Below are 24,575 nucleotides of genomic sequence, written 5' to 3'. Positions count from 1 at the left end.
AGAAAAATGTCTCCCATTATTCGGCACGAATTGAAGGACAATATTCTTTCATATGTGTTGAATGTGCTAAAATTATCTTAACTACAAATAGGTTTGCGCAAGTATTGCCTTTGAAAAATTTGCTCAACAGTGTCTCTGGCATCGAATCAATACTTACAGGTGTCCATTACAGGCGTATAGAAACATATTATCTGCCTTATGAAACCAAGAGACGTTGAAATGAAAGATGGTGTAGGAGATTGAATGATTTATGTGTAAGGTTTAACGTCCCAAAACCACCAGATGATTACGAGAGATGTCGTAGTGGAGGGCTCCGGAAATTCCAACCACCAAGGGTTCTTAACGTGCACCGAAATCTGAGCACACGGGCCTACAGCATTCTTGCTCCACTGAAAATGCAGCCACCGCTGCCGGGATTCAGTCCCGCGATCTTCGGGTCAGCAGCCGAGTATCTTAGCCACTATACCACCGCGGCGGGGATAGAGGACTTTTTGTACGTTTTAACAGTAGCGTAGTAACTCTGATACCAGTGGCAAATAAATAAAATGGAGCAAAAACCGATTCCACGCAGCTACGGAGTGTGCCTACAACCATCGGATTTTAATGTTCTTCATATGGTCCCTACCCAGCCACAGTTGGGTTTTCCTCCACTTAAACTATTTGCATTTATGTCACAACAACTATACTGCAGCTAAACCTGCAAATATTGCCACTATTCCTTTCTCAGTTCCATTATCTGTTGGTTTTAATATGTTTTGTTCAAAGAAGAAATGTGCCCTTGATTCAACCTCGTTTTCTTTTTCCTATGAGCATGCAACATGAACAGAATAAAGCGGGTATATCTAGTGATATAGAAACTGTAATTATAAAGAAAAAATGTGCGCCTAAACAACAGTACACACCAGGCACAGCTATCTCAGCATTCCCATCGAGCAGTACTCAGGCCACCAGGCAGATTTTCTAGCATGCGAACACACTTTCAAAATACAAATGTTATTAGTATCGCGAAAAGAATACTTGGTTCTAGCACAATATTTATAGGTCTTTCTAATTTCATTGGGACATAGCCACACACTTTGGCCATTTGTCAGGGCTGTCAAGTAAGGCCTTGATAGCTGAGACACGCGCAACCGCTTCATGATCTGGTTTTTTCGAAGCTGTGTGACTGAGCCACGTACCTATTTGTGGAGTTTCCAGAACGAGACTGCAGGAGCGCCTGGCTGTCAATATTTAATACATGACTGGTTGTTGATGCAATATTCTTTGCTGTCTGAAAAATTAAAAAGGGCACACAAAAGAAAGATTAGCCTGTGAGCACCTAAAAACGGAGCGTACTTTACTGAAAAAAAAAAAAAACGCGGAGAATTCCACCATCCACCATTTTGCTGGATTATGGTGTTAGAAATATTGGTGTGACATGGTGTATGGTGGCATGTGGTGAATCTGGAGTGCCGGCAATGCTTGCGCGCAAGACGGCGTCTGCACCACCATGAAAAGCTGCCACTAAATAAAAAATAATTGTATAAAACAACGCAGAAAGCTCATGTAAAAAATCAAGAAAACCTGACCACAAGAATTTGAACATGCAACCTTTGATTTTTTAACTGAACATGCTAACCACTGCGCCATGCTAACCTGTATAAAGTTTGCTGTTAGACTGCCAGTAAACTTACTAACTGACCATTCAACTTAAGTTATGTCTGTTGCTTACTTCAGATAGACGAGATCTGCACCTGCTACTGAAACTGGCACATTCATTAAACACAAACACTGCTGCCTAGAATAAATTTCACTGAAATAATGGCAACAGCGCTATATTTTTTTTACAATTCACAACCGCAAGAAAGAAAAAACCAAGTGTACTGATGAGTAGGTACAGTTTACCGGCGGTTAACGTCAAGTTTATTATCCGTTTCTCGCTCGTACTAAAGGGTGACATCTGCTCAGGTTTTATGACGGCTCTAGGCTCATTTGATAGATACGCCCCCACAAGTGATAGAGTAGTGCGATGTTTTTCGCGCAACGTACAGTGCAGTCGTGCCAGCGCACTGCTGTAGCTATACCGTTAGCAACAACTACATAACGGCTAGGCCTGACAAAATGCAATGCACAGGAAACACTAAGCTATGATATTGGTTCAGTAAGCATACGAATGGACAGGTATGTGTTCTCGCATAAAATCCAGAGAAGTACCGGCCAGTACGACCTGCAGCTGTCGGTGACGGAATGCGTACGCTTGCGGGAAGTGCTGGCACCGCGTCGCATCGATGTTTGTAGCTTTTTGCGCGGATACTGTACACTAAGAAAACTGCTTCATTTAGGTTAAATGACGCCACGGCTGTGCTGTATTGTGGTTCTCACTCGTCGAAATTGTGTATTCGGAAATCCAGAAGCACCGATAGTGCTTGTATGGGTTCGGTTGTTTGGTCTAACCTTTGGTGGAAATCGCGGTGGTAAAACAGAAGGGTGAAAGTCAAACTCGCTGGGACTCTTATCGACGTATGTCGAAGGTAAAAATTTAGACGTTTTAACATCGCATGCACTTTGTTAACTTAAAAGTACGGCTGGAGTAATTGGGTCTGCGAAAATTGCCAGAGTTGCGCTTTTAGCGAAGTGATGATCAAGTGACCGTTGTATTCGTGTCTACCGTTGAGGCAATTGCAAACTGGAACTCATTTATTTCTCGTCAACTGCTCGGCGATGTAACACATTTACTGTCAATGTTCACAACGACACCTCTAGTCTTCTAAACATCACAACAAAGCACCACATCTCGAATGTCAAACTGATGTATACGTGAACGAAATGTAAACATTCATGGCCACATTTTACGCTACACAAAAACTGAAGCGTTGTTTACTCAGAGAAAAACAAAACGCGCTAGACATCGTGATTTCACACACTGCCATCTGCTTTTTATTAATGCCACCATCATCCACCAAGCTTCCATCATGCCACCATCATCCAGCTTGTTAACCAAGCCATCCACCAAACACGCCACCATCAGGCGGCATTTTCTGTTAACAGTATACCATTGGCTCGTCACAACCACCACCATCTGCCACCAATTTTTCCACTTTCGCCGTCATCAGCCATCAAGACCACTACAGTTCAACGTTATCCACTGTCATTTTCACCATATCCACCAAAAATTCCACCATCCAGTAACACTATATTTTAAATAGAATAGTAAGCTTCTTTGGTTGATTTTTTTGATTATTTGAGAGTTTAGGCACAATTTCGCTTATTATTCTAGTTTTTAGACACTTCAAATCAAGAAGAAGGCCAAGTTGTCAAATATTCAAAACAATTAACATAACAAGCATTCAGCTTAAGCTTAGTCGCGAACCAGAATGCACTAACCCTGTTCTTAGAAAGTAAGACAATTTTTACAACCATTTACCATTCATTTTATGAGTTGCTGGCCTGACATCCAAACGTAAGAGCAATTTCGAAACAGCTCTTTAGGCCAATACGACCGTCTATTGGGGACGATGCCTGAGCATCAGCTGCGCCCATACGTTCACAGAAACTGCACAACATAACAAATGAGAACTGATGGAGTTTTCATGGTATCCGCATGGCTTATGTGAACGCTCCAGTTCACGCGGCCAGCTACTGCAAGGACTGGAGCAGCCCGCTTTGACCTGAACCAGATCAGTCGCACAACCTATATATCACACTTTGCACCCACTGGCTTTTGCATCTTGCCAAAGATAGAGAAAATTTTAAAAAGCAAAACGTAAGAAAGTTTTAGCGGCACTACTGTGAAACTTGAGCGGCGATCAACGATGCATGCAATGTGAGCCGGCGTTTTCAATATGCACCCAGAGTAAGAAGAGCCGGACATAGTAATTTGAGACATCGCTTTCAGAGAGTGTTTTTTTTTCATGAGGAACAAGCGGTACCAAGCCTGCAACCAGATATGTAGAGAAGGTTCGTTCAGATACAGTAACGTCCCTTGAAAACTCGTTCAGAATCTAGCCAATTCTAAGGTTCTTTTTTCACGCCTGGTTCTAGCTTCATATGGCGCGTAGAAAAGGGCGTTTTAGCTCCACTAACGTCGCCGGATGTTTGGTGAGCTAAATGTTGCATTCTCCAACTTTGGTGAACCGGTAGCAAGTAAAACGCCATTAATTTTTATGCCTTTTTCGAAAACTGATGTTTTAAGCAGGTGGCCCCACCGTTGAGATGAACCGTTTTTGATTTAAAACAGAGAACTTCAGCGTCTTAAAAATTTATTTGCAGGTTTAGGCATCGCGGCTAAGTACGACTTGATGTTTGAAGCAGTAACGACGAAACTGGTGAGATGCACAGTGTGAACCGGAAAACATTTGTGGCACATCCTCGTTTGTGATTCACCCTGACAAACCAAAGACACGCCGACAAACCGATGCCATAAAGCGCTTCGCCCCCAGAAACTTTGTAGCACATGATTAAGGGAATAATCCAGTTTGTTGACATTTCAATGTGAATGTTCGGGCTTTTTTTGAAGGGCACACATCAATTAGTACAGAGAAGTGTGAAATGTGTTGAAGAGAGTGGAGATTATATGTCGAATCAGGTTGATTCTTTTATTTCTATATTCATTAAAGTTAGTCTTAAAAAAACTTCTTCAATTCCCCACAGGAGCAAGATTAATAAAGCACACAAACATTCTATATTATGGTTTTCAAATAGCTTGCAAAACTCATCTGCCATCGTGAGAATATGTGTGGGACCCGATAGTGCTTGTAAAATTGTTTTAAACTTAACGCAAGACAATACGAAAGGGCCGCTATCGGAAATTGGGTCTCAATGACGCCGCAGTCCCGCTATAGATGTCGGTACACTCTATTCGCTGTTAGCGATAAAAAATACAGCTGATTCTCTATTACGGGCCACTTTCGGGTGAAAGGAAGGTACGCGAAACAAACCCTGACCGTGTGCTGTCTCTATAGCTCCACACGCCCTACTGTATATGTGACCACATGTAACAAAAACATATAAACACACACCAAACTACAAATAACAGAAATGGTATCGCCCTCTGCTGTGTGCAGTGTGGCAAGAACTAAATATCAAGCTTCCTTCTGTATCCTATACTTTGATCGTGGTGAAATCAGATATTTAGTGGGAAAGGCAGAATTTCATGAAACAGCCGAAGTCATTTCTCTAGATTTTGAGAGCGACATACGCGCATTACCTGAGTTGAGGTTTGAGGCTATTCACCACGCACTCACGTGTTTTCTTTTGTATTGCTGAGGAGTCGGTCACTTTTAGGAGATTCTACATATCAGTCGTCTAAACATAACTACCTGAAAACATCAGAAGAGCAAAAAAAACAAAAATGTAAACAATGGTAATGAATAAAAGTCCAGAAGTGTATCTATACCTGAACTTCAAAAAAATTGGTTATTACTACAACAACCTATATCATTATGCAGCTAAGCTTGAAGAGACAGGCTATAACAGACACACTCTCTCTTGCTCGCTCGCTAACACACACACACACACACACACACACACACACACACACACACAGACTTATAGGCACACAGCGCTGACTGTCAATTATTTAAAATTGTTTTCGTGAATACAGATGCAAAATCAACCAAGAAATAGGCAAAGGCGATATATGGTCGTCATCTTCACAACTATTTTTTGTTAACGTAGGTTATGCTGCGAAAAAAAAACATGAGAGATTGACATGCGCAAAAATTTTGTGCAGAGGCTTGAATTATAAGGTGGTTCAATACTTCAATCGAGACCGTAATTACAAAGTTAAAATAACTTTTTATATACAGGAGCTATGCGCTTATCTCAAATAGCAGAATTCATATTGTTTATGCGAAAACCTCATTACAGTTTTGCGATATAGAGAAGACACATTCTGTTAGTTATTGTAGCATAATGGAATTCAGGAAAATTCTGTGTTGAAACCACAACTGGAGAGTCGACGAGCGCAACGAACAGACGACAGGAAGGACGTCACTTTTATGCTTATAGAGGTGCAGTCTTGATATGTGGGGTTTTAACGTCCCAAAACCACTATATGATTATGAGAGACGCCGTAGTGGAGGGCTCTGGAAATTGCGACCACCTGGGGTTCTTTAACGTGCACCCAAATCTGAGCACACCGGCCTACAACATTTTCGCTTCCATCGGAAAGGCAGCCGCCACAGCCGGGATTCGAACCCGCGACCTACGGATCAGCAGCCGTGTACCTTAGCCACTAGACCACCATGGCGGGGCAGAGGTGCAGTCTTTCCCCATTCGTTAACGTATGTGCATTATGCGTGCTAATATTGCAAGCGCAGGCCACGCATCCATACAACGAAGGCGGTTGATAGTTCATATAGTGATGATCACTCATCGTGCACGTCTCAGACAAATATGACAGTTGCACCTTCTCGCGTCTCGGTCTCAATTTCATCAGATAACCTGGAAAGCTTTATTACTTCGCATTTATTAATAAATGGCGCTTTTATGTAATCTGAAAGTTGTAATGAGTTTTCGCGTGAAAGACCTCAATTTTACCTTTGGACATAACCGTTTTACTCCACTAATTCAAAGGTTATTTATTCTATGTTTTTCGTTACTGTTGTAAATGATGCTCTCAATCAACTCAATATGCCTGCCACTACAGAAAAAGCAATTCCAAGACAGCGAGCAAATACCACGTTCTCTGAATTTTGTTAGGGTGTCAGACGCACTTCCCGTCCTGCATATACATACGTCAGGCACATAACCAGCAATTATTTTCTTGTGGGGGGAAGGGGCAGCATCACCTTGATTTAGGGAGGAGCACCCCCTAAATATGGCCATTTCTTTCTCTCTGTGCAATGGCGAAAAATATTTGGGGGGGGGGGGAGTGCAAGTGTCCGTTTTTCCACCCCTTAGATACGACCCTGACATATATGCAAGTAGGCGAAAACAAATCGAGCAAACTACTCGACGGGCAAACTTTTTGCCGCAATAAGAACTCTTTGCACTTACACAATACTCCTCTCACAAGCTGGTTGCAGTGGTGTGGAAACGAAGAGGCTGCTAAGCTAATAGAAATAGCGACCCTCCCTCGTGGTGTGTTCATCCACTCTACAACATCTCAATGGCATTGCCAAAGCGCCTTTGGAACGCATTAGGCGAGTAAAGCAAGCACGCGGATATGCCACTAACAACATTCTTCGTGTTGGACAGCAGCGCTAGAGGCGCAAGAAAAAAAGTAAAAAGGTGGCAGCGCACGTAGTCAATAGTTGCCTGTGTATCGGAATTAAGAGGACGTCATAATGGGCTGTGTGGCTCGCAGGTTATCAACTGAAGCTTGTGCTTGCATTATATATGGTCTTCATGCTTCAAAAAATGTATGCGTGTTTATTTTTCACTATTTTCAGGATTTCACTTCCAATTTTGGAGTATGATGCTTAACATGCGTTTCACAAAAACAGGTAATCTCAATACTAAGGACTAAACGTACTTACAATTTTTCCTTAGTGTGCGAGGACACAAATGAATAGCCGATTGTAACATTTATCCATTGCTTCGTGTATAATGGGCAAGTAGCAAGTGCGAAGCAGTCGCCTCTCCATGGGCATTGTCATGTTGGTTCTTATTAGTCTTGGGCAGTAGCTAGTAACGCGTTACCGGTAAATAGTTACTTTTTAATAACTTGTAGTTGTAACTAGTTACCTTTAGCTACCAATAACATGTAACTGTAACCCATACGTTTTTAAACAGTAACTGCAACAGAAAAATGCCCTTACAGTTTCTTTTGTTTTTATAAAAAATGTCTAACAGCAACACTGTGTTAAACGCTTTTCACTTATTAGAACTTTTTCTTTACCATGTCTTTCCCACCTTTGAATTGTCCACAACAGGGCATCCCTCGCAGTTGGGAAGATTTTACTAAGAAGAGCACTTTCGGTACAGAAGTCCGTATTTGAGGTTTGCGTTAAACTACCGACAGCAAATCAATCATTATATACGCAACTGAACAGCTTCGTAATCTCACGTCCCCCACTTTTCTTTATTGGGAGTAGGGGGGGTCGACATCTATATGTTTTCTCACTTGAGCTTCTAGTTTTGCTCTTGATGTGTTGGAGGTGCATTCCTTCATCAGCAGCTCCTAGCTAATCGTGTTTACAGGCGGCTAAAAACCGCAACGCGAAATGACTGAAAAGAAAAAAAACGAACAAAAACGCAAACTAGCGCAAGCTGGTCTGAAAAATATGTATAAACGATTGTCATGCTCCCAATTAACACAATAGGCATTTCCTCAGTGAACAGTTAAAGAAATGTTGATGCCAATCAGTCTACCAGTCACACATGACATTAAAAACGTTTCCAGAAGTCATCCCTACCCCTCTCCTCCGCTATAGCTTCCTTTCGCGAGGCAGCGTCCTCGCACTGTGTAGGTCAAAGGCCCAGCAGTGTTGAACAGGCTCCGCATAACATGGGCGTAGCCGATGGGGGGGGGGGGGGAGGTGTTCGGTGGTTCGAGTCTTCTCCAAAATTTTTGAATTTTGCTTGTATATATATGCACGCACCCATATAAACACACGGACGAACTTTAGTCCCCATCCGTCCCTCCAAAAGAAAACGTGGTTCATCTCTGGTTTTATAGATCAGTATAACACGAAAGTGAAATTGGTCCTCGCTAAGTAAGTTGAGCGTTCATTGTGCAATATATCGACACAACTTTGACGCAATAAATGCTCCAGTTAAAAATTGCAATGTGACGCGAAGAACATCAATCAGCTCAAAACTTGCAGCGCACACCTCATCCAGAAAGCACGCATGAAATGAGTATACAGAGCACGAGCGCGGACTAACAACTGTGACAGCTCGACACCGTAAGCATGCTGCTCAAACGAAAAAAAAAAACGCACCAAATCAACGCCCAGGTATTCACTGGGCGAGCGCAAACAACGGTCAAACTTCTTACTTTTTCGTTTGTGAGCAGCGCGCTTTCTTCGTAAACACGGCTGTGGCCTTGACGGAAATGACGCTCGTGCTCTTTTCAGCTACTGTAACTTCAAAGCATACTTGCCGTAGAAGCACAAGATATACAAGGCACCCGAATCCCGAGATGAGCGCACGTGCGAGTGAATCGCCACGTTAGAGAACATTATTACGCATCTATACGCACCACGTGATGTGGAGACGCTCGAGCACCGGCGCGCGGAGTGGCGCAGCACGATATTTATAGCGCGCGCGGCCGTCCTGCCGTCCCTACTGATGACGTGCTGAAGTAGCCGAGCTCTGAGGACCGCCAGCACTACATGGTGAATATAAATGGCTTGCCGTTAACATGTTGGACAGGTGCCGCTCTGTGGTGTAGTGGTTAGCGGAGCGCGCTGAGGAGCGCAAAGTCGCTTCGGTTTCCGCGGCGGAACTTTAGAAGCGAAGCTCCTTAAAGGGCCACTCACCAGGCCCCATACCAAATTTTAGTTAGACAGTGGAAGTTGTTGGGTGTACGATGAGAAACATTTTGCCACAAAAACTTTTCCGATTTGTTCATTACGTTTTTCGAAGCGGCGCGAAACGAGGGTGAGAGGAGATCAGCTGAAAACCCTTTCCGCTCCTCCGCGTAGCCTTCGCAAGCCAAATCTCTTCCCCACCCTCTCCGGCATCCGACCAAAGCCCCGTGTACATGGACGCGACGGGGGCGGGCTGAGTTGAGTGGCGGGTTCAGCTTACCTCGACGCGCCTGAGTTTATATGAACTCGCACGGACGAGTTGAGGTGAGCGGTGATCGCAGCGACGCTTTGCGTCGAGGCGAGCTGAAAGCCCGTCTTCTGGTACCGGTTTCCGCTCCTCCAAGCCTGCGCTCTCGCCGCTGTGGGCTGCGGTTGTTTACGCAGTTGTCGCCCCGCCACCGCGATGGCTATCTCCGCTCCCGTCTTGGTATTTTTTCTCAGTATCTCAGAGCAATTTATATATCGTGGCAGCGCCCAATAACTAGGTTGTGAAAAAAACTGGTGGGTAGGAAGAACACAGCGTTTCCTTGGCACAACGCGTTCACAGCTACTAGGTTGTCTCAAGATGTTCTTTGAGGGGAAGCAATGCGTTGTTCTTGGGCGATATTTAAACATTTTTTACCGCTCTTACAACTTTTTATGAGATAATGCAGCTGCATAATTTGTTTCTATTACTGGTGGTAAGCGCAGGAAAATGGAGCACGAATCAGCAAGCCGGCTTTGGTGCATTTAGGAGGCTGCCGAGGAACCCTCGGTGCAGTGAAGTGCGCTAACGGTCCGCCGTTGTCAGCCTTGGGGGCAGCTCAATATAAATAATATTTTCTCGCGTAAAACAAAGATTCGTATTAAACTTACGGAAATAAATATCGTTTCTGCACCCTTTGAAATGATCCAAAGCGTATATTTTTATATGGAGCGCCACACAAACCGATAAGTGCCTGAACATGAGCAATATTGCAAATTTTTCAAAGTTCATGTGCCAGCGCTTCTAAACTACTGTCTTCGCCACTCGTGTTTTTTCCCCCACTTACCGTCAACAATGCAAGCAAGCTATGTAGCTGCGTTGTCGCTGGAAAAGTTGAAAAGCTGTAAAAATTTGACTTTGGTGAAGAACACTGCACTGCTTTCCCGCAAAGCACATTAACATACACTAGTGGTGAATGCGTTTAAATGCGGTTCTTTTCCTACCGACTGGAATCGTTTTACCGTACTGCGTATAATATTTCAATATTTCAGAGCGAAACCAACCCTGGACTACGCTTTTCCTCTGGGGGAAACTACATGTATTGGTAAAGGCACTTAATTTTTGTGATAAAGTCAATTTACACCACTTGCAAAAAAATCCAAAACAAAACTTACAAAGAATAAAATACCCGAAAGTATTTGCCTTTTCATAGTCGAACCTGGCTGTGAAGAACGCAAAATAAATGCAAGCGGAGTTGGAATGCTGCGCACTAGTAGACGATTCTGTGAATTTACGCAAATGTATTCTGATGGCGAGGTGACCAGAAACTTTATTAAAGCGTTCATGTGCACGTATTTGAGATTTCTGGCACACAAGCCGATTTCCTGCTACGGGCAGAGCAAAATAGCCGGTCGTGAGAACGATAACCAACAAGCTCTCGTAGGACGTGCCAAGCAAGATTTAAACGTAAAAGTGATCTGCATTTACCGCATAACAGAACGATGTCCTCGTTCTGTTATGCTTGCTATCGAGCAAATCACTCAGTTTTTTCTCGTTGACTAAAGCTAGCAACGTCGTTATTTCATCATCTGTCCACATGGTGCGTGGAGCCCGCGAGGATGTCATTGTGCCTAGCGCGCGCGTACCAGCCGACAGAGAAAGAGCAACGTCGGAGTGATGGGGGAGCGGAGACGGCGACGTGCGGGAGAGGTCACGAGCCGTCAACTCAGCGCGACCGGTTATACATGCCCTTTCTGAGCGCGGCGAGTTCGGTGAACCTACCCCCTGTCTCCGGGTCGACGGGACTCGCCGCGACGACTCTCCGCCCCGACGCGTCCGCTTATACATGGGGAGGGCGAGTCCGGAAAACCTGTTTATTTCGACTCAACGCACCCTCGTCGGGTCAATGTAAACGGGCCTCAAGAGGTGACGTTCACATGACGTGCCCGAACAAGCCCAGCCCCCGTGCACGCGAGCGGCGTTGCTTTGTTGACCAGTGTTATTTTGTGGTCTTCCGCCTGTTTCTGCGGGATTGTTTGGAAACGCTGGCTTTCAGACGTGGTAGAGTAGATGAGCACAATGAGTGCGCGAACGCGTAGGAGCGTTCCGCGGCGGTCGTCTGCCCAATGCGCTGACCACGGGAACCCGAACGCATGTGAAACGCAGGCACATTAGCCCCGCATCTCGTAACATTTCACGAAAAAAAATGTAAGAAAAACGTGCACAATTTTTTATTGCGCCTCAATTTTTACTTCAAAATTTACTCATCTCTTAAAGCAACAAATACATAAACTACGCATGTTGTGTTAAATAATTTTTGCCATGTCACGTGGTATACTGTTGAATTCAGAGCAGAGTCGTCTACGTGGAGGACCAACGTGACCGCAGCGCTGTGTACGTAGAGCCACTCCTAGGCCCACGACATGCCCTCATTCTCTATGCGTGCACCGGTAGAGGGGAGGACGAGCAGCTTTCATCTTGAAATTTGACCCATTTCCGCGGCGCGTAGCTTTGCAAATTTTGGCAGACGTGATCATGAACGCCTCGTCTACGCATTGCGCTTATCAGCTCAAAATTGTCAAACCTGGTGAGTGGCCCTTTAAGACGTGGGCTCAGCGTCCCGTCGTAATCGCATATAGCCACTTCTGGTTTGTTCTTGAACCGGCAATAGAAGGCCGTACTTGTACATATAACGAAATGCGTACACGCTGAAAATGCAAATGGTACGATACTAGAGGACGCTACCTGTAGTATCACAAATAATAAAAATCATATCATATCTATGGAGTGAATAATAATAAGTAGGACGAAGCGTCCGTCAGTCCGCCCGCGCTTCCGTCGGTCTGTTCGTTCTTCCTTCCATCCATCCGGTCATCCATCCATTCATCCGTCCATGCGTCCATTCGTTCCTTCATGCGTCCATCCGTCCATCCGTGCATCCGTTCATTTGTGCATCCGTCCATGCGTCTGTCTGCCCATTCGTCCTCTTGTGTGTCCATCTGTCCATCCGTCTTTGCGTCCGTCCCTGCATTTGTCCATGTGTCCGTCCGTTCATGCGTCCATTCATTCGTGTATCTGTCCATACGTTCATCCGTCCGTACCCTCGTGCATCCATACGTGTGTCCATCTGTGCGTTCGTCCGTCTCTGCGTTTGTCCATTCGTCCATTCATCCGTCCGTGTGTCCGTCCATGCGTCCGTCCATCCGTCTGTCCACGCGTCCATCTGTCCGTCCGTCCTATCATGCATCCATCTGTGCGTCCGTGCCTGCGTTCGTCTATTCGCCCGTCTTTCCGTCCATGTGTCTATCTGTCTGTCCGTGCGTTCGTTCATGTGCTCGTCCGTCCGTGCGTCCATCCGTGCGCCCAGGCGTTTATCTATGCGTCCATCCATTCATCCGTGTGTCCGTCTATTCATGCATCAGACCATGCGTCCTTCCGGCCATCCGTACTCCGTCTATCCATCCATGTGTCCGTCCCTGCGTTCGTTCATGCGTCTCTCCGTCCATGCGTCTGTCCTTGAGTTCATCTATGCGTTCGTTCATCCATCCGTTCGTACGTCCGTTCATGAAACCGTCCATCTAAGCATAGAACAGACAGACAGACAGACAGACAGACTACGGACGGATGTGGCCAGTGGATGATTTACGGTTTGCCGATAAGAAGTATGATACGCGCAAGTTGGCGGCGGCTCGCACTCGAAGACTGAACACCAATGTGTGAGCGTGCGAGACAATGAGAATGACGTCACACAATGACGTTGGCAGTCGCGTGTTCGTCGGCGAAACCGTACGCTAGAGGGCGCGGTGTACTGAAATAAGAGCAGTTCTTGCGCAAGCGCACATTCAGAAGGTCGGCGTATGGACACAGCTGCTGAGCAGCGTAGGCGCAAGATGGCGGCAGCTTGCGCTTGAAGACGGAACCCCGATGTGCGAGTGCACGAGGCAAAAGCGTGCCGTGAAGCTTCGTGGTGGCGCTGACAAAATCGCGGCGTACCAGAAGGGGAGGCCGAAGTGGCGCGGCAGTGGCGTGCTCACCAAGCGTCGCCCCACTCTCCATTATTCACACCGTGAATATGCTGTCATTTTTTTCTCGTTTTTCTCTTTGCAAACTGTCCGTAAATATTTCATAAGCTCATATTTCTGACGGAAATACATAACGAAGTCGTTGTGTTCTCCTGTATAAAACACCTTCATGGTAAAAAGTATTTATGGCTACCATAAATTTCCGAGAAAGCGTTCCGCCGGACCAAGCGCCCCCTCTCTTTTCACTTTCTTATAAAATATTTGTGGCTACCATAAATTGCCGAGAAAGCGTTCCACCTGATCAAGCGTCCCCTCTTATTTCTGGGAGACCTGAATTACAAGCCAACTAGGTGCCAATGACCTGTCCTAGACCTAGCAAGCATTTTCCCCTAAATCTTTTTAGATTATCCTTCATCACAAGGGGGGCACCAGCCCGGTGTTTGACAGTACGCTTTTGCCCTCTAGGAACACGTTGCATATAGTTAAAATTAGCAACCTTGCCCTTTTTGCCCTTTTCTTGTCATTTACTGCCCGTTTAGCGAATGTCATCATGTCGCTTCCTAATCCCCACTTCGTTACTTCGAAGTGATCGTGCACTGATCGTGCAAAGAAGTCTGGCCTTTGGTTTTTGCGAACTCGTGTCCGAACGGTTACTATTCCTTCGCGGACGCGAAATTCTTCGAACAGCTTTTGTAGACCTAAAAGACATAGTGATTGATTTTTAATCATCAATGGACTTTGTAGTCATCGATTACCCAGTTACCATGCCTCATCATATGTTTTACTAAAATAATTGTATCATTCAGCATGTAACACAAGCCTTACTTTGTGTGGTAATGGAAGAGTAATGTCGCTAATTTTCACTGTAACTGCAACAGGGTTTCCTTTTGTGTTAGTTAACTGTAACTGCAACAGTGTTACTTTTTGCTGGTAATGTACTATGATTGTTCGTATCACAATTACACAGAGGTGCCAGGGGTGGCAGCAATGGCGTAGTGATTGGAATATCAGCCTGGTGTGCAAGAGGTCCGTGGTTTGAATCCCGGTGCCGCGCAGTTCCCAACCAAATTTTTAAAAACCGCGTGGTGATGGAACTGCCATAAGAAGCCTGGGGTGCGGCCTCACCGGTGACCACCGCCAGTAACGCACTCCGTCACCAGATAAGGATCGGCCACCGTGGTGCAGTATCTGGCCACTACCTCTCACATGCATTCGGCAATTAACTCATGGCCCTCCGTCCCCAGTGGCCGCTAAACTGGCCATAGCGGCGGTCAGATCTGCAACGCAGAAGAGGGTGCTAAAAATCTCTGGATATGGAGAGGCCGCCATTGGAACCTGAACGTGGCAACGTGTAGCGCTAAAACGTTTTCTGGCGAGGCAAGTCTATCTGTACAATTGGAGGAGCTAGAGGGTGTTATATAGGACGTAATAGGGCCCAGTGAGGTTAGCAGAACAGATAAAGTCTATACAAAGCTATTGATTGGGCACGTCCTTTGCTATTGTGGCTTAGCTGACAGAAAAAAACTGGGCGCGGGATTTCTTATTGAAAACAATAGAGCTGGCAACATAGAAGAATACTATAGCATTATTGAAAGGCTGTTAGGTATCGTAATTAACTCAATAAGAGATACAAGATAAAGGTGGTACAGGTTCACGCGCCTACATCTAGCGATGATGCCGCGTCATTTAAAACCTTCCATGAAGACGTAGAATCGGCAATGAATATGGTAAATACGCAGTATACTATACGGTTGCGTGACTTCAATGCCAAGGTAGGAAAGAAGCAGGCTGCAGACCAAGCAGTAGGAGATTATGGCATAGGTACTAGAAATGTCAGAAAGGAGATAATAGTAGAATTCGCAGAACGCAACTATTTATGTGAATTCACTACTTTCTACCAAAAACTACAGATCCTTAAGTGGACATGGAAGGGCCCTAATGCTGCTATCAAAAACAAAATAGACTTTATAGTGACTGCCCATTCAGGCATCGTGCAGGATGTGGAAGTGCGGCAAAGTGGCAAAGTACGATGCATTGACTATGTAATAGTATGGTCTCAAATTCGCCTAGACTTGAAGAAGGACCGACAGAACTTAATACGCAAGAAGCCAACCAATCAGCTATGATTGAGAGAGAAAGTACAGGAATCCAGAGTCTTGCTTCAGAACAGGTACTCGGCTTTTATTGAAGAAACCAGCCTTAGCCTTGACGAAATGAATGATATTCTGACGAGTATCAATATGAAGTGTCCAGTGTAAGTTGGAGGTACGGTACCTAGGCAGGACACTGCCAAGCTGTCGCAAGGGACGAACAACCTTAAAGCATGAAAGCCTCAAATACAACAGACAAAATAGAATTGGCATACCTTTAGAAGTTGGTTATTAGGCGTAAGGTATCCGATTTAAGAAGGTATGACATAGAGAACATTGAACACGCTCTGAAGAACGGAGGAAATTGCAAAGCAAAGAAGAGGAAACTTAAGATAGCCAAAAACCAGATGTATGCACTACAAGACAAGGAAAGCAAAGAAACTACCAATATGAATAGGATAGTTGTAATAGCGGAGGAGTTTTACGGAGCTCTGTACTGTATTCGGGACAACCACGACCTTAATAAAAGAACTAGCAGTAGCCCAGATAACACCCAACCAGTAGTGATAGAAATCAGAAAAGCATCAGAGAACATGCAAAGACGCAAAGCTGTTGGTGAGGATCAGGTAACATCAGGTCTGCTGAAAAATGGCGGACAGATTGTGTTAGAAAATCTTGCCACCCTGTTTACGAGGTGTCTTCTAACGGGAAGAGTACCACAATCTTCAAAAAATGCTAATATCATCTTAATAAACTAGAAAGGAGAAGATAAGGACTTGAATTACAGGTCGATCAGATTGCTCTCCGCCGTATACAAGCTAATTGCAAGGGTAATTGCTAACAGAATTAGGTCAACATTAAAATTCGATCAACAAAAAGAACAAATAAAATTTCGAACAGGCTACTCAACAATCGATCACATTCATACTATCAATCAGTTAATAGAGAAACCCTCAGAATACAACGAACCACTATACATAGCCTCCATAAATTACGAGAAGGTGCTTGATTCAGTAGAAATATCAGCAGTAATGCAGGCACTGTGGAATCAGGACGTCAATGAAGTGTATATGAACGTCCTGAAAGAAATCTACAGGGGTTGAACTGCCACCATAGTGCCCCGTAAAGAAAGCGACAAAATACTAATCAATAATGGTGTAAGGCAGGGGGATACAATCACCCCAATGTTTTTTATCGCAGGCTAACAGGAGGTCTTACAGGCTTAGAATAGAAAAAGTGAAACATAATAGTTAATGAAGAGTACCTTAAAAACCTGCTCTTCGCCGATGACATCGCTTTGCTGAGTAACTCAGGGGACAAACTTCAACTCAAGATTATGGAGTTAGACAAGGAGTGCACAAACGTAGGTCTTAAAATTATTCTGCACAAAATGAAAGTAATGTGCAACAACCTCGGAAGAGAGCAGCGCTTCGAGATAGGTAGTAAGTGTGCTTGAAGTTATAAGGACTACGTCTACTTAGGACAGGTAGTAACTGCGGAGCCAAACCACGAGAATGAAGTGACCAGCAGAATAAGAACGAGGTGGAGCACCCATGGCAAACATTCTAAAATATGACTGGTAGTATAGATTGCCCTATCCCTCAAAAGGAAGATACATAACAGCTTCATCTTGCCGGTACGTAGCCAAGGAGCAGATACCTAGATACTTACAAAGAGCGTTCAGCTTAAATTGAGGAGGACACAGCGAGCGATAGAATAGAAAATTATAGGTGAAACCTGAAGAGACAACAAAAGAGCAGAGTGGATCAGGGAGGAAACCGGGATTAAGGACATTATAGTTGAAACCAAGACAAGAAAATGGACATGGGCAGGGCTAGTAGCGCGTAGGCAGGATAGCCACTGGTAATTAAGGGTAACTCACGGGATTCCCAGAGAAGGCAAGCGGGTTAAGAGGAGACAGAAAGATAACTGGGCACATGAGATTAAGTTTGCGGGTATAAAGTGGCAGCAACAAGCACATGTCCGAGTTGACTGTAGGAACATGGGACAAGCCTTCGTCCTGCAGTGGACGTAGTCAGGCTGATGATGATGATAACAATAAGTATGATGATGAGGACGATGATGATGAGCAAGACAATAAGTCATTCTTATGATTTACGTGCAGAGCATCAGGAGCATGCCACGCATTGCTTTGACGTAGCACGGGCCCAACGAATGCAGTCTTTTGAGCCTTCTGCATACATATTGAAATTCCAAACATAACTGTTTCTTTCTGCCTAAGGATGTGGTTCGTTTACATCTCGTAGCTTCCGCACTGCTGCAACAAGCTTGTGAGATGGGTAAAGGGTGACAGACTGAGATATCTGATTTTCTCTCAGGAAGGTGACAAGGTTGGTATGCTGAAGCACTTGTTACTTATTTGTTTTTATTTCAATGATTTTCCTATTCAATCAATTTGTAGCCCTATAGAGAACACTAATTGCATCAAATATAAGAATACAGCCGCATTTTGTACAGTATATACAAACTTATCAAACAATAAACATCAGAATAAAATGAATACTCAGATGAATGGTGATATGCAAACTAGCCCACGTAGCCATTTTGGCCATTCATGATGAAACTTGCAGCCTTCACCTCTGTGACATTTGTACGAAGCAACACAAAGCAAATAAATTCATCACTTATGGTTGGTTTTGCGAGGCAGCGGAAGTTTCTAAAGCATATTAGCACATGCTTTTATTTCTACAGGATCCCATTTAGCGACAATATCAATCGGAGAATAAGCTAGGCACGAGTACACACGGTTTATATATCCTTTGCCGCTTATAGCTACAGCGAAAACTTCAGGATCGATAGGGCGACCCAGCTCGATTACTGCGCATTACAGGGTGTGCGGAAGCTTCTTCTTATAGCAAGAAGAGCAACTTTACTCTTCGAAAATTCAAGTTTATTAGTAATGTTTGTGCTGTGTTCAACTACTGTACCATCAATACACTATAGAATTGAGAGAATATGAGAACCGAGTTCACAATGGCACATATTTCTTGATTGCTTTTTAAACGTGTAGGAATATCTGCCCTTCAAAGAAATTATAGGCTCGTGTAGCAGAGGAAGTAATGGTGCTCCCTTTAGGACTGACAGCCATGTTCTTGTTCACTGTGCTAGAGTCTTCCAGTGCGTAATGTTCATGCACAGCTTTCGCGAATTCCCCTTTGAGATTTTGCTGCCAGATATCTAATGAATATGATGACTCATTACTCAGAATAAACCTAGAACAAGAGTAACATTAAGTTTTCAGTGGCGTTATGTGCGAAATGCACAGTGCAAAAGTGCAGTAATGCCTTGATTGCTGCTGATGTTAACTTTTCACAAAATCTCTGAAGTACTGGCATAATGCTGAGCATGAACCAATGATGATACGTATGTGCACTGAAATGTTAAAAAGCTGGCAAATGTATTTAGATTGCAGAACTCCATATTCTAAAAAAAGAAGAAAAGCTGCTGATTGCGAACAAGGTTACCGTGTGGGAGCAGAAAAGTGTTACTTTCTTTTTTATGTGTTTTATGTAATTTTATTTCTCACTGCGCATGCGAAGAAAGCACTATGTTAACAATTTTTTTGAAGGATTCAATGTGGTTGGTGTGGCTTGGCGTCACAGAACTGTTTTCTATTGATAGAAAAAGCTTGCTATATATTATGCTTTGATTTTTTTTCACAGATCAACTACTGAATGTTACTTTGGGTCATGACGACTAAAATAATTTTGAAAAGCTTCCCTCCTTCATAAAAAATGCTCTCTGTAGTTTACAACTTTCCTTCCAGACATACAACGAAAACTTGTTGAACGAAGACGATGGGGATGATTAGTGGCGTTTTGTGGCGCATGGGTCTTGGGTGGCCAAAGAGCGCCATGTTTTATATATGATGTAAGTGATGGCCAATGATTGCGATGGCATGGTATATTACGAATGTTTAGAGGCCTAAATTCACGCGCTATATAGATGTGTAAAAGGCTTGTATAAACTACAAAATTATGACAGTGATACGCAATGTTATGTGTGGATGTGAAGTGAATTACAAATGACTATGTGAGCTATCATAAAATGACACGAATGCCTCCTCAATGCTTTTGAAACCAAAGTATGAGAGACAGCTGCTTCTCAGCGTAGTTAGCATAGCAACAACCTCTGCTGAGACGTTACGCTACGGAGTTTCCTTATATATGACATGAGAGCTATAAAGTTTGTTTAAAAACGCTTACAATGACTGAAGTGTAAAAATACCGTTCATTTCTAATGAACACCCGAGGATGAAGTGGAATGTGTTCTCGCTATTCTGACGAAAAAAGGTTTTTTCTAATGGAGTCTTATTCAGTACATTGGATGAGAACGCGTCTGACAGTAAGTGATTCACTACATCTATCACACAGAGGTGGATCGCCACTGCACAAAAGGCGTGGATGTGTGTTGTGTGTATGCCCTGTTCTTAGTCTTGTAAGCGTAGCTTCTGTGTGGTGTGATTTTGACGCTAGCGGCCAGTAACCAATGTACGTCTTGATGACATGTAGTTTATTTTGCGTGTATTCATTCCATGTACACTGCCGATTAGCTCTGAGCCCTCGTTTCAGCAATGTTTTCATTGCAACCTCTAGGACGAGCATGAATGAGTCGGTAGCGCTTTCATGAACGGATGTGGTCAGCTTATCGGCCAACACGTTACCTTGAATATTGTGGTGCCCTGGCTTCCAAACAACTACGACGTGCTGTTGGGATTTTAGACAGTGTTAAATAGGGAATAAAGTGAGACAATAACAAAGTTTTTGTGTTTTCACCAGCTTTCACCACGACTAGCAAATCTGTATAAAGTATTACCTTCTGCAGTTTTAATTGTTCATTGTGTAACGACCGCAAGTAAAGCAAAACCTTCTGCAGTGGAGATGCTTCTATCGGAATGCATAACACCAGCTTCTGAAAAGAATGGACCGAACGCTGCGTAATGACACAGATGAGTAAGACTTTCAGGCGTCTGTAAAGAACTCGGGACATGCGTACTTGTGTTACAGTTCCAAGAAGTACGTCCGGATATGTGGAATAGGTACGTACTTCGTAACCTTTGGGAAAGGCACGTCGCAATCTGTAGTCTGCCACTGCCATGGTGGCGGGCATGCTGCAGGAGCTATTAAATTGTGTTCAAATGGAACACCAGTTTTTTTTTTGTGCTAATAAACCCTTCCGGTAAACTGTGTAGGATTTTCTCTCTCATCGAAGGCAGGTTTTAAAACAGAGCGGAGCCAAACAAATCTTTATTAGTGGAGTAGGAAGGTTGTTTTCTGTCAGCGTTCACCTTGGGGAAATGTACAAAGTGCATGAAGGTTTTTTCCAGATGAAGCACGCACTCATTTGATTCCACGTAAAGACTTTCTACGGGGCTGGTTCGAAAAGTAGCCGTAGTAAGACGAATGCCCAAATGGTGAACACGGTCAAGTATTGCGGGTGGTAACAGCGTACAACTTCATGAGACGAAGGGAAGGGACACAAACTAGCCCAACTATCAGTTTTTCTTCAAGCATTGTATGACGTTTGGAACTGCAGACGGATATATTATCGCCCCATAACCCAGACGCGCACATATAGGCCATTTATTAGGATTCATGAGGCATTTTTCATCACTGCAACTGGCTACAGAGGACGGAGCCTTAACGTATTTATAATCAAAATGACAATATCCTATTTCCAAGAAGTATGGATCTCAGCAGAGAACCAGCCATATGAAATTGTACAGAGAAGGTAAAAAGTAAGGATCTCACCAGAGAACCAACCATATGGAATGGTACAGAGAAGGCAAGGTTCATCGCGTTTGTGGAGGTAAGTTTCTTAATATTTCATAAACTACACGGTAGGAGCCTGGCACGCAATTACTGCAGCTATTTATTGATGTTTATATCTACAAAATCTGCTCGAAAAAGAGACAACACAAAAGGCACACACAAAAGTGCAGCTATCAACTAAAAGTTTATGAAAGGAAACGCAAACATAAATAGCAGGAAATGACGTAAAAGGTTAGAGGCTGACACTTATATAATCTTTGTATACTTAGTGCAGTGTAACGAAAAGCCTCACGACGCTCGCGTCGCCATACTTGTGGATATAAAAAGCCTCAAAGCTTCTCTCGCTGTCCTATCCCTATGCCGGGACAACGCCTTTGTTTCAGAAGTAAAGAGTAACACTTGCGATCTCTGCAATGTAGGTACAGATTCAACGAAGGATGGCCCTTCAGTGATGATCTGTGATTTTTAGATGGTTATTCAAACAAGTACTGGTTTGCCCTATATAGCACGTGTCACTTTGTAAAAAGATGCGATATACCGCATTCCTTCTACATTCGACAACGTTTCCTGGTGACTGATATCACATTCACGGCACTTTTTATCTTTGCCTTCAATTTGTTTTTCTATTTTCTATCAACTGCTGCGAACACTCGGCCAAACTGATTCCTGAACAAATAAACAACGTTAACACGAAATTTCTTTCCCGCTTTTTTATATGCGGGAAGAAGGCATGAAGATATGAAATGCATCTCAAGGACGAACCCTTATGGATAGCCACCGTGTCACGACCACCCTGTTTGAGTTTATTTATAAATCTTTCGCAAAGAATACCAAAGTGTGCTACCCTTCTAGAAAGTTTCATAGCTTAAGCTTAGTGAGCTTGCCATCAAGAACCTATTTTGCGCCAACAGAAGGCCTATCTTGTGCAAACAAGACACAAAGTGCGTCACCATTATTGACTAACTTTGAGTGACAGGAATGAAAAGCAAGATTGGCTTAACCAAGCTAGGCGTATACCGCCAACAGGTGTGCTCCTGCCCAAACCTATTTTTTCAAATCAAAAATTTGTAAACAGTTTTTTTTGACGCAAGAAAAATATTTGAAACCATGCCCTTTCTCAGAGCACATTGACTTCAGAACTCACCCAATTGATTATTTCAAAGAACGCTAGACAATTGTCAACGTGTCTGAATGTCCAAAGTGCTAAACTTTCCAAGCCCTTTCGATGTATCGATTAATCTTACTTAAGCGTATTTCACTCAGTAAAGGTGCAACGCGGGAACCAATACACATCCCCAATTTCTGCCCATACACACCAACTTTTTATTCCACTAAAGTCGACTGTAGATACGTCGATAATAGTTCTAGGAAGACCGCTACATTGACTCCACACTCATTTAGAAACTTAAGTTCGTCGTGTTCTTCCTGTATGAAGACTGTCACACTTTTCATGAAGATGTCATTCTCTAACGTGTAGAAAACGTCATCTAAATCTGTGCTAAGCACCGACATTGGTCCGTGGGGTACAGCCCTTAAAAACTGAACAACTTTCTCAAAATTCATCAAACAAAAGAGTTCTTCACCGCTAAGAGAAAAGAGGTGATTTTTCAGAAATCCCGATACCAAGTATCGCCGAGTTCCGCGTTCTAAATCAACTACACTAATTGGGTAACCCCCCACATGGGTTTTGATGGTGAAGAGAAGGATCAGCAAATTTCCTTTCTCACTTTGCCCCCCCGCAGCTAACCTTTCAAGCTTCAGTTGTTCCAGTAAGACGATAGCACTCTTCTTAATCTCTTTCGGTTTTTCTTCAACCTTCTCGAGGTTCTTGTGAACCGCTTGCATTCCATTTTCAGAAAAAAATACTCTCATATAGCTCAACAAAGCTTCCTTTCTTGTCAGCAACCAGTAGCAAGATTATGCTAGAAATCAAGTAATTCACCAAGGAAATGATCTTGCACTTTCTTGCACTGCTTCAACTGAGCGCAGTCACCGCACCTGCTTCTTAAGTGACGCCCCTTCCTCATTCATCTTCAGGCACCTATTCAGCGACGGGACGTGCCACAGCCAATATTTACGGATACCCAAGGGTTGGGTCGAGGCAGAATTTAGGACCCACTCCTAGAGTCTTCAGATGAGCTTCCGTCAAAACGATACCATACTGAGAGATGACTTTGGCAGAATTTTCCTGTGATAACCTCTTTTCCTTCTTCGGGGGCGTAGGCTACAACGTGTTCTAAAGGAATTCCGTAATGCTAAACCTGATGGCACACCACTTCCGGCACCTTGCGATGCTCTTCTACCTGCCACAACGGCCCACTTTGTCCTAAGACAGTCTTTTTGTGTTTTCTTCAATAAATTCCTAATTGTTACTCTGCACTTGTACGTTCGCTTTTTGTGGTCTTGTCTGTTTTTCACGCATTTTTCGTAGTTATGGATTACCAACTCACCCAGCGTTCAGCGTTCTTTAGTGATTTTGGTAGCTCAGTAAGGCTGAAGCATTTGTTTTACGCCTCGTATTTTGTACATTTACGTTCTACTTTCAGTTTCTCTACTTCCATGTTGTACCATTGCAATGCTTGCGGGTAATGCGATGAGCTTGAGACCTCCTCGAAGTACGCGGCTAAAATTTTGCTTGTTCTTCCAAGCTGTCCCTTTCAGTGTTTACAAAAACGAATCAATGCCTTGTATTTCCATCACCTTACTGACACTGTCTCAGACTTTTTCTTTGTATAGGATGAAATATCTAATAAAGATGTTTGAGAGCTTTCCCTCCTTTTTTGTCGGCACGTCTTTCCCCCTTGGGATTTTGTGTTTTTCAACTTTTTAAACTTATGCGTTGTCAGAGACACCCGAAGCAGCTTACATGCTCTAATATGCTTCCTTCGTGCATAGCGGCCCTTATTGCTCCACCATGAGACACGGCATTTGGGGGGCAGTCTAGATAATTGTGACATGCATTGAGTTGTAGCGTCAGGTAAAAAGCTGTATTGTACGGGTAGATCTATGCTCAAACATGGTATGTTTCC

The 24,575-nt window shown here is 43.7% G+C and overlaps 1 protein-coding gene across 1 annotated transcript in view; it reads right to left on the bottom strand.

The window, feature by feature from the left end:
* Positions 1–24,575, bottom strand: part of LOC119161814 (uncharacterized) — a 477,337-nt gene that overhangs the window by 94,545 nt on the left and 358,217 nt on the right. The window contains exon 22 of the mRNA XM_037414326.2: positions 1,179–1,270. Coding sequence (XP_037270223.1) covers positions 1,179–1,270 — 92 coding nt within the window. The remainder of the gene's footprint in view (positions 1–1,178; positions 1,271–24,575) is intronic.

This window comes from Rhipicephalus microplus, chromosome X (assembly GCF_043290135.1).
Source record: "Rhipicephalus microplus isolate Deutch F79 chromosome X, USDA_Rmic, whole genome shotgun sequence".
Classification (NCBI taxonomy): Eukaryota; Metazoa; Arthropoda; class Arachnida; order Ixodida; family Ixodidae; genus Rhipicephalus; species Rhipicephalus microplus.
This window is presented reverse-complemented; position numbering and strand designations above follow the sequence as displayed.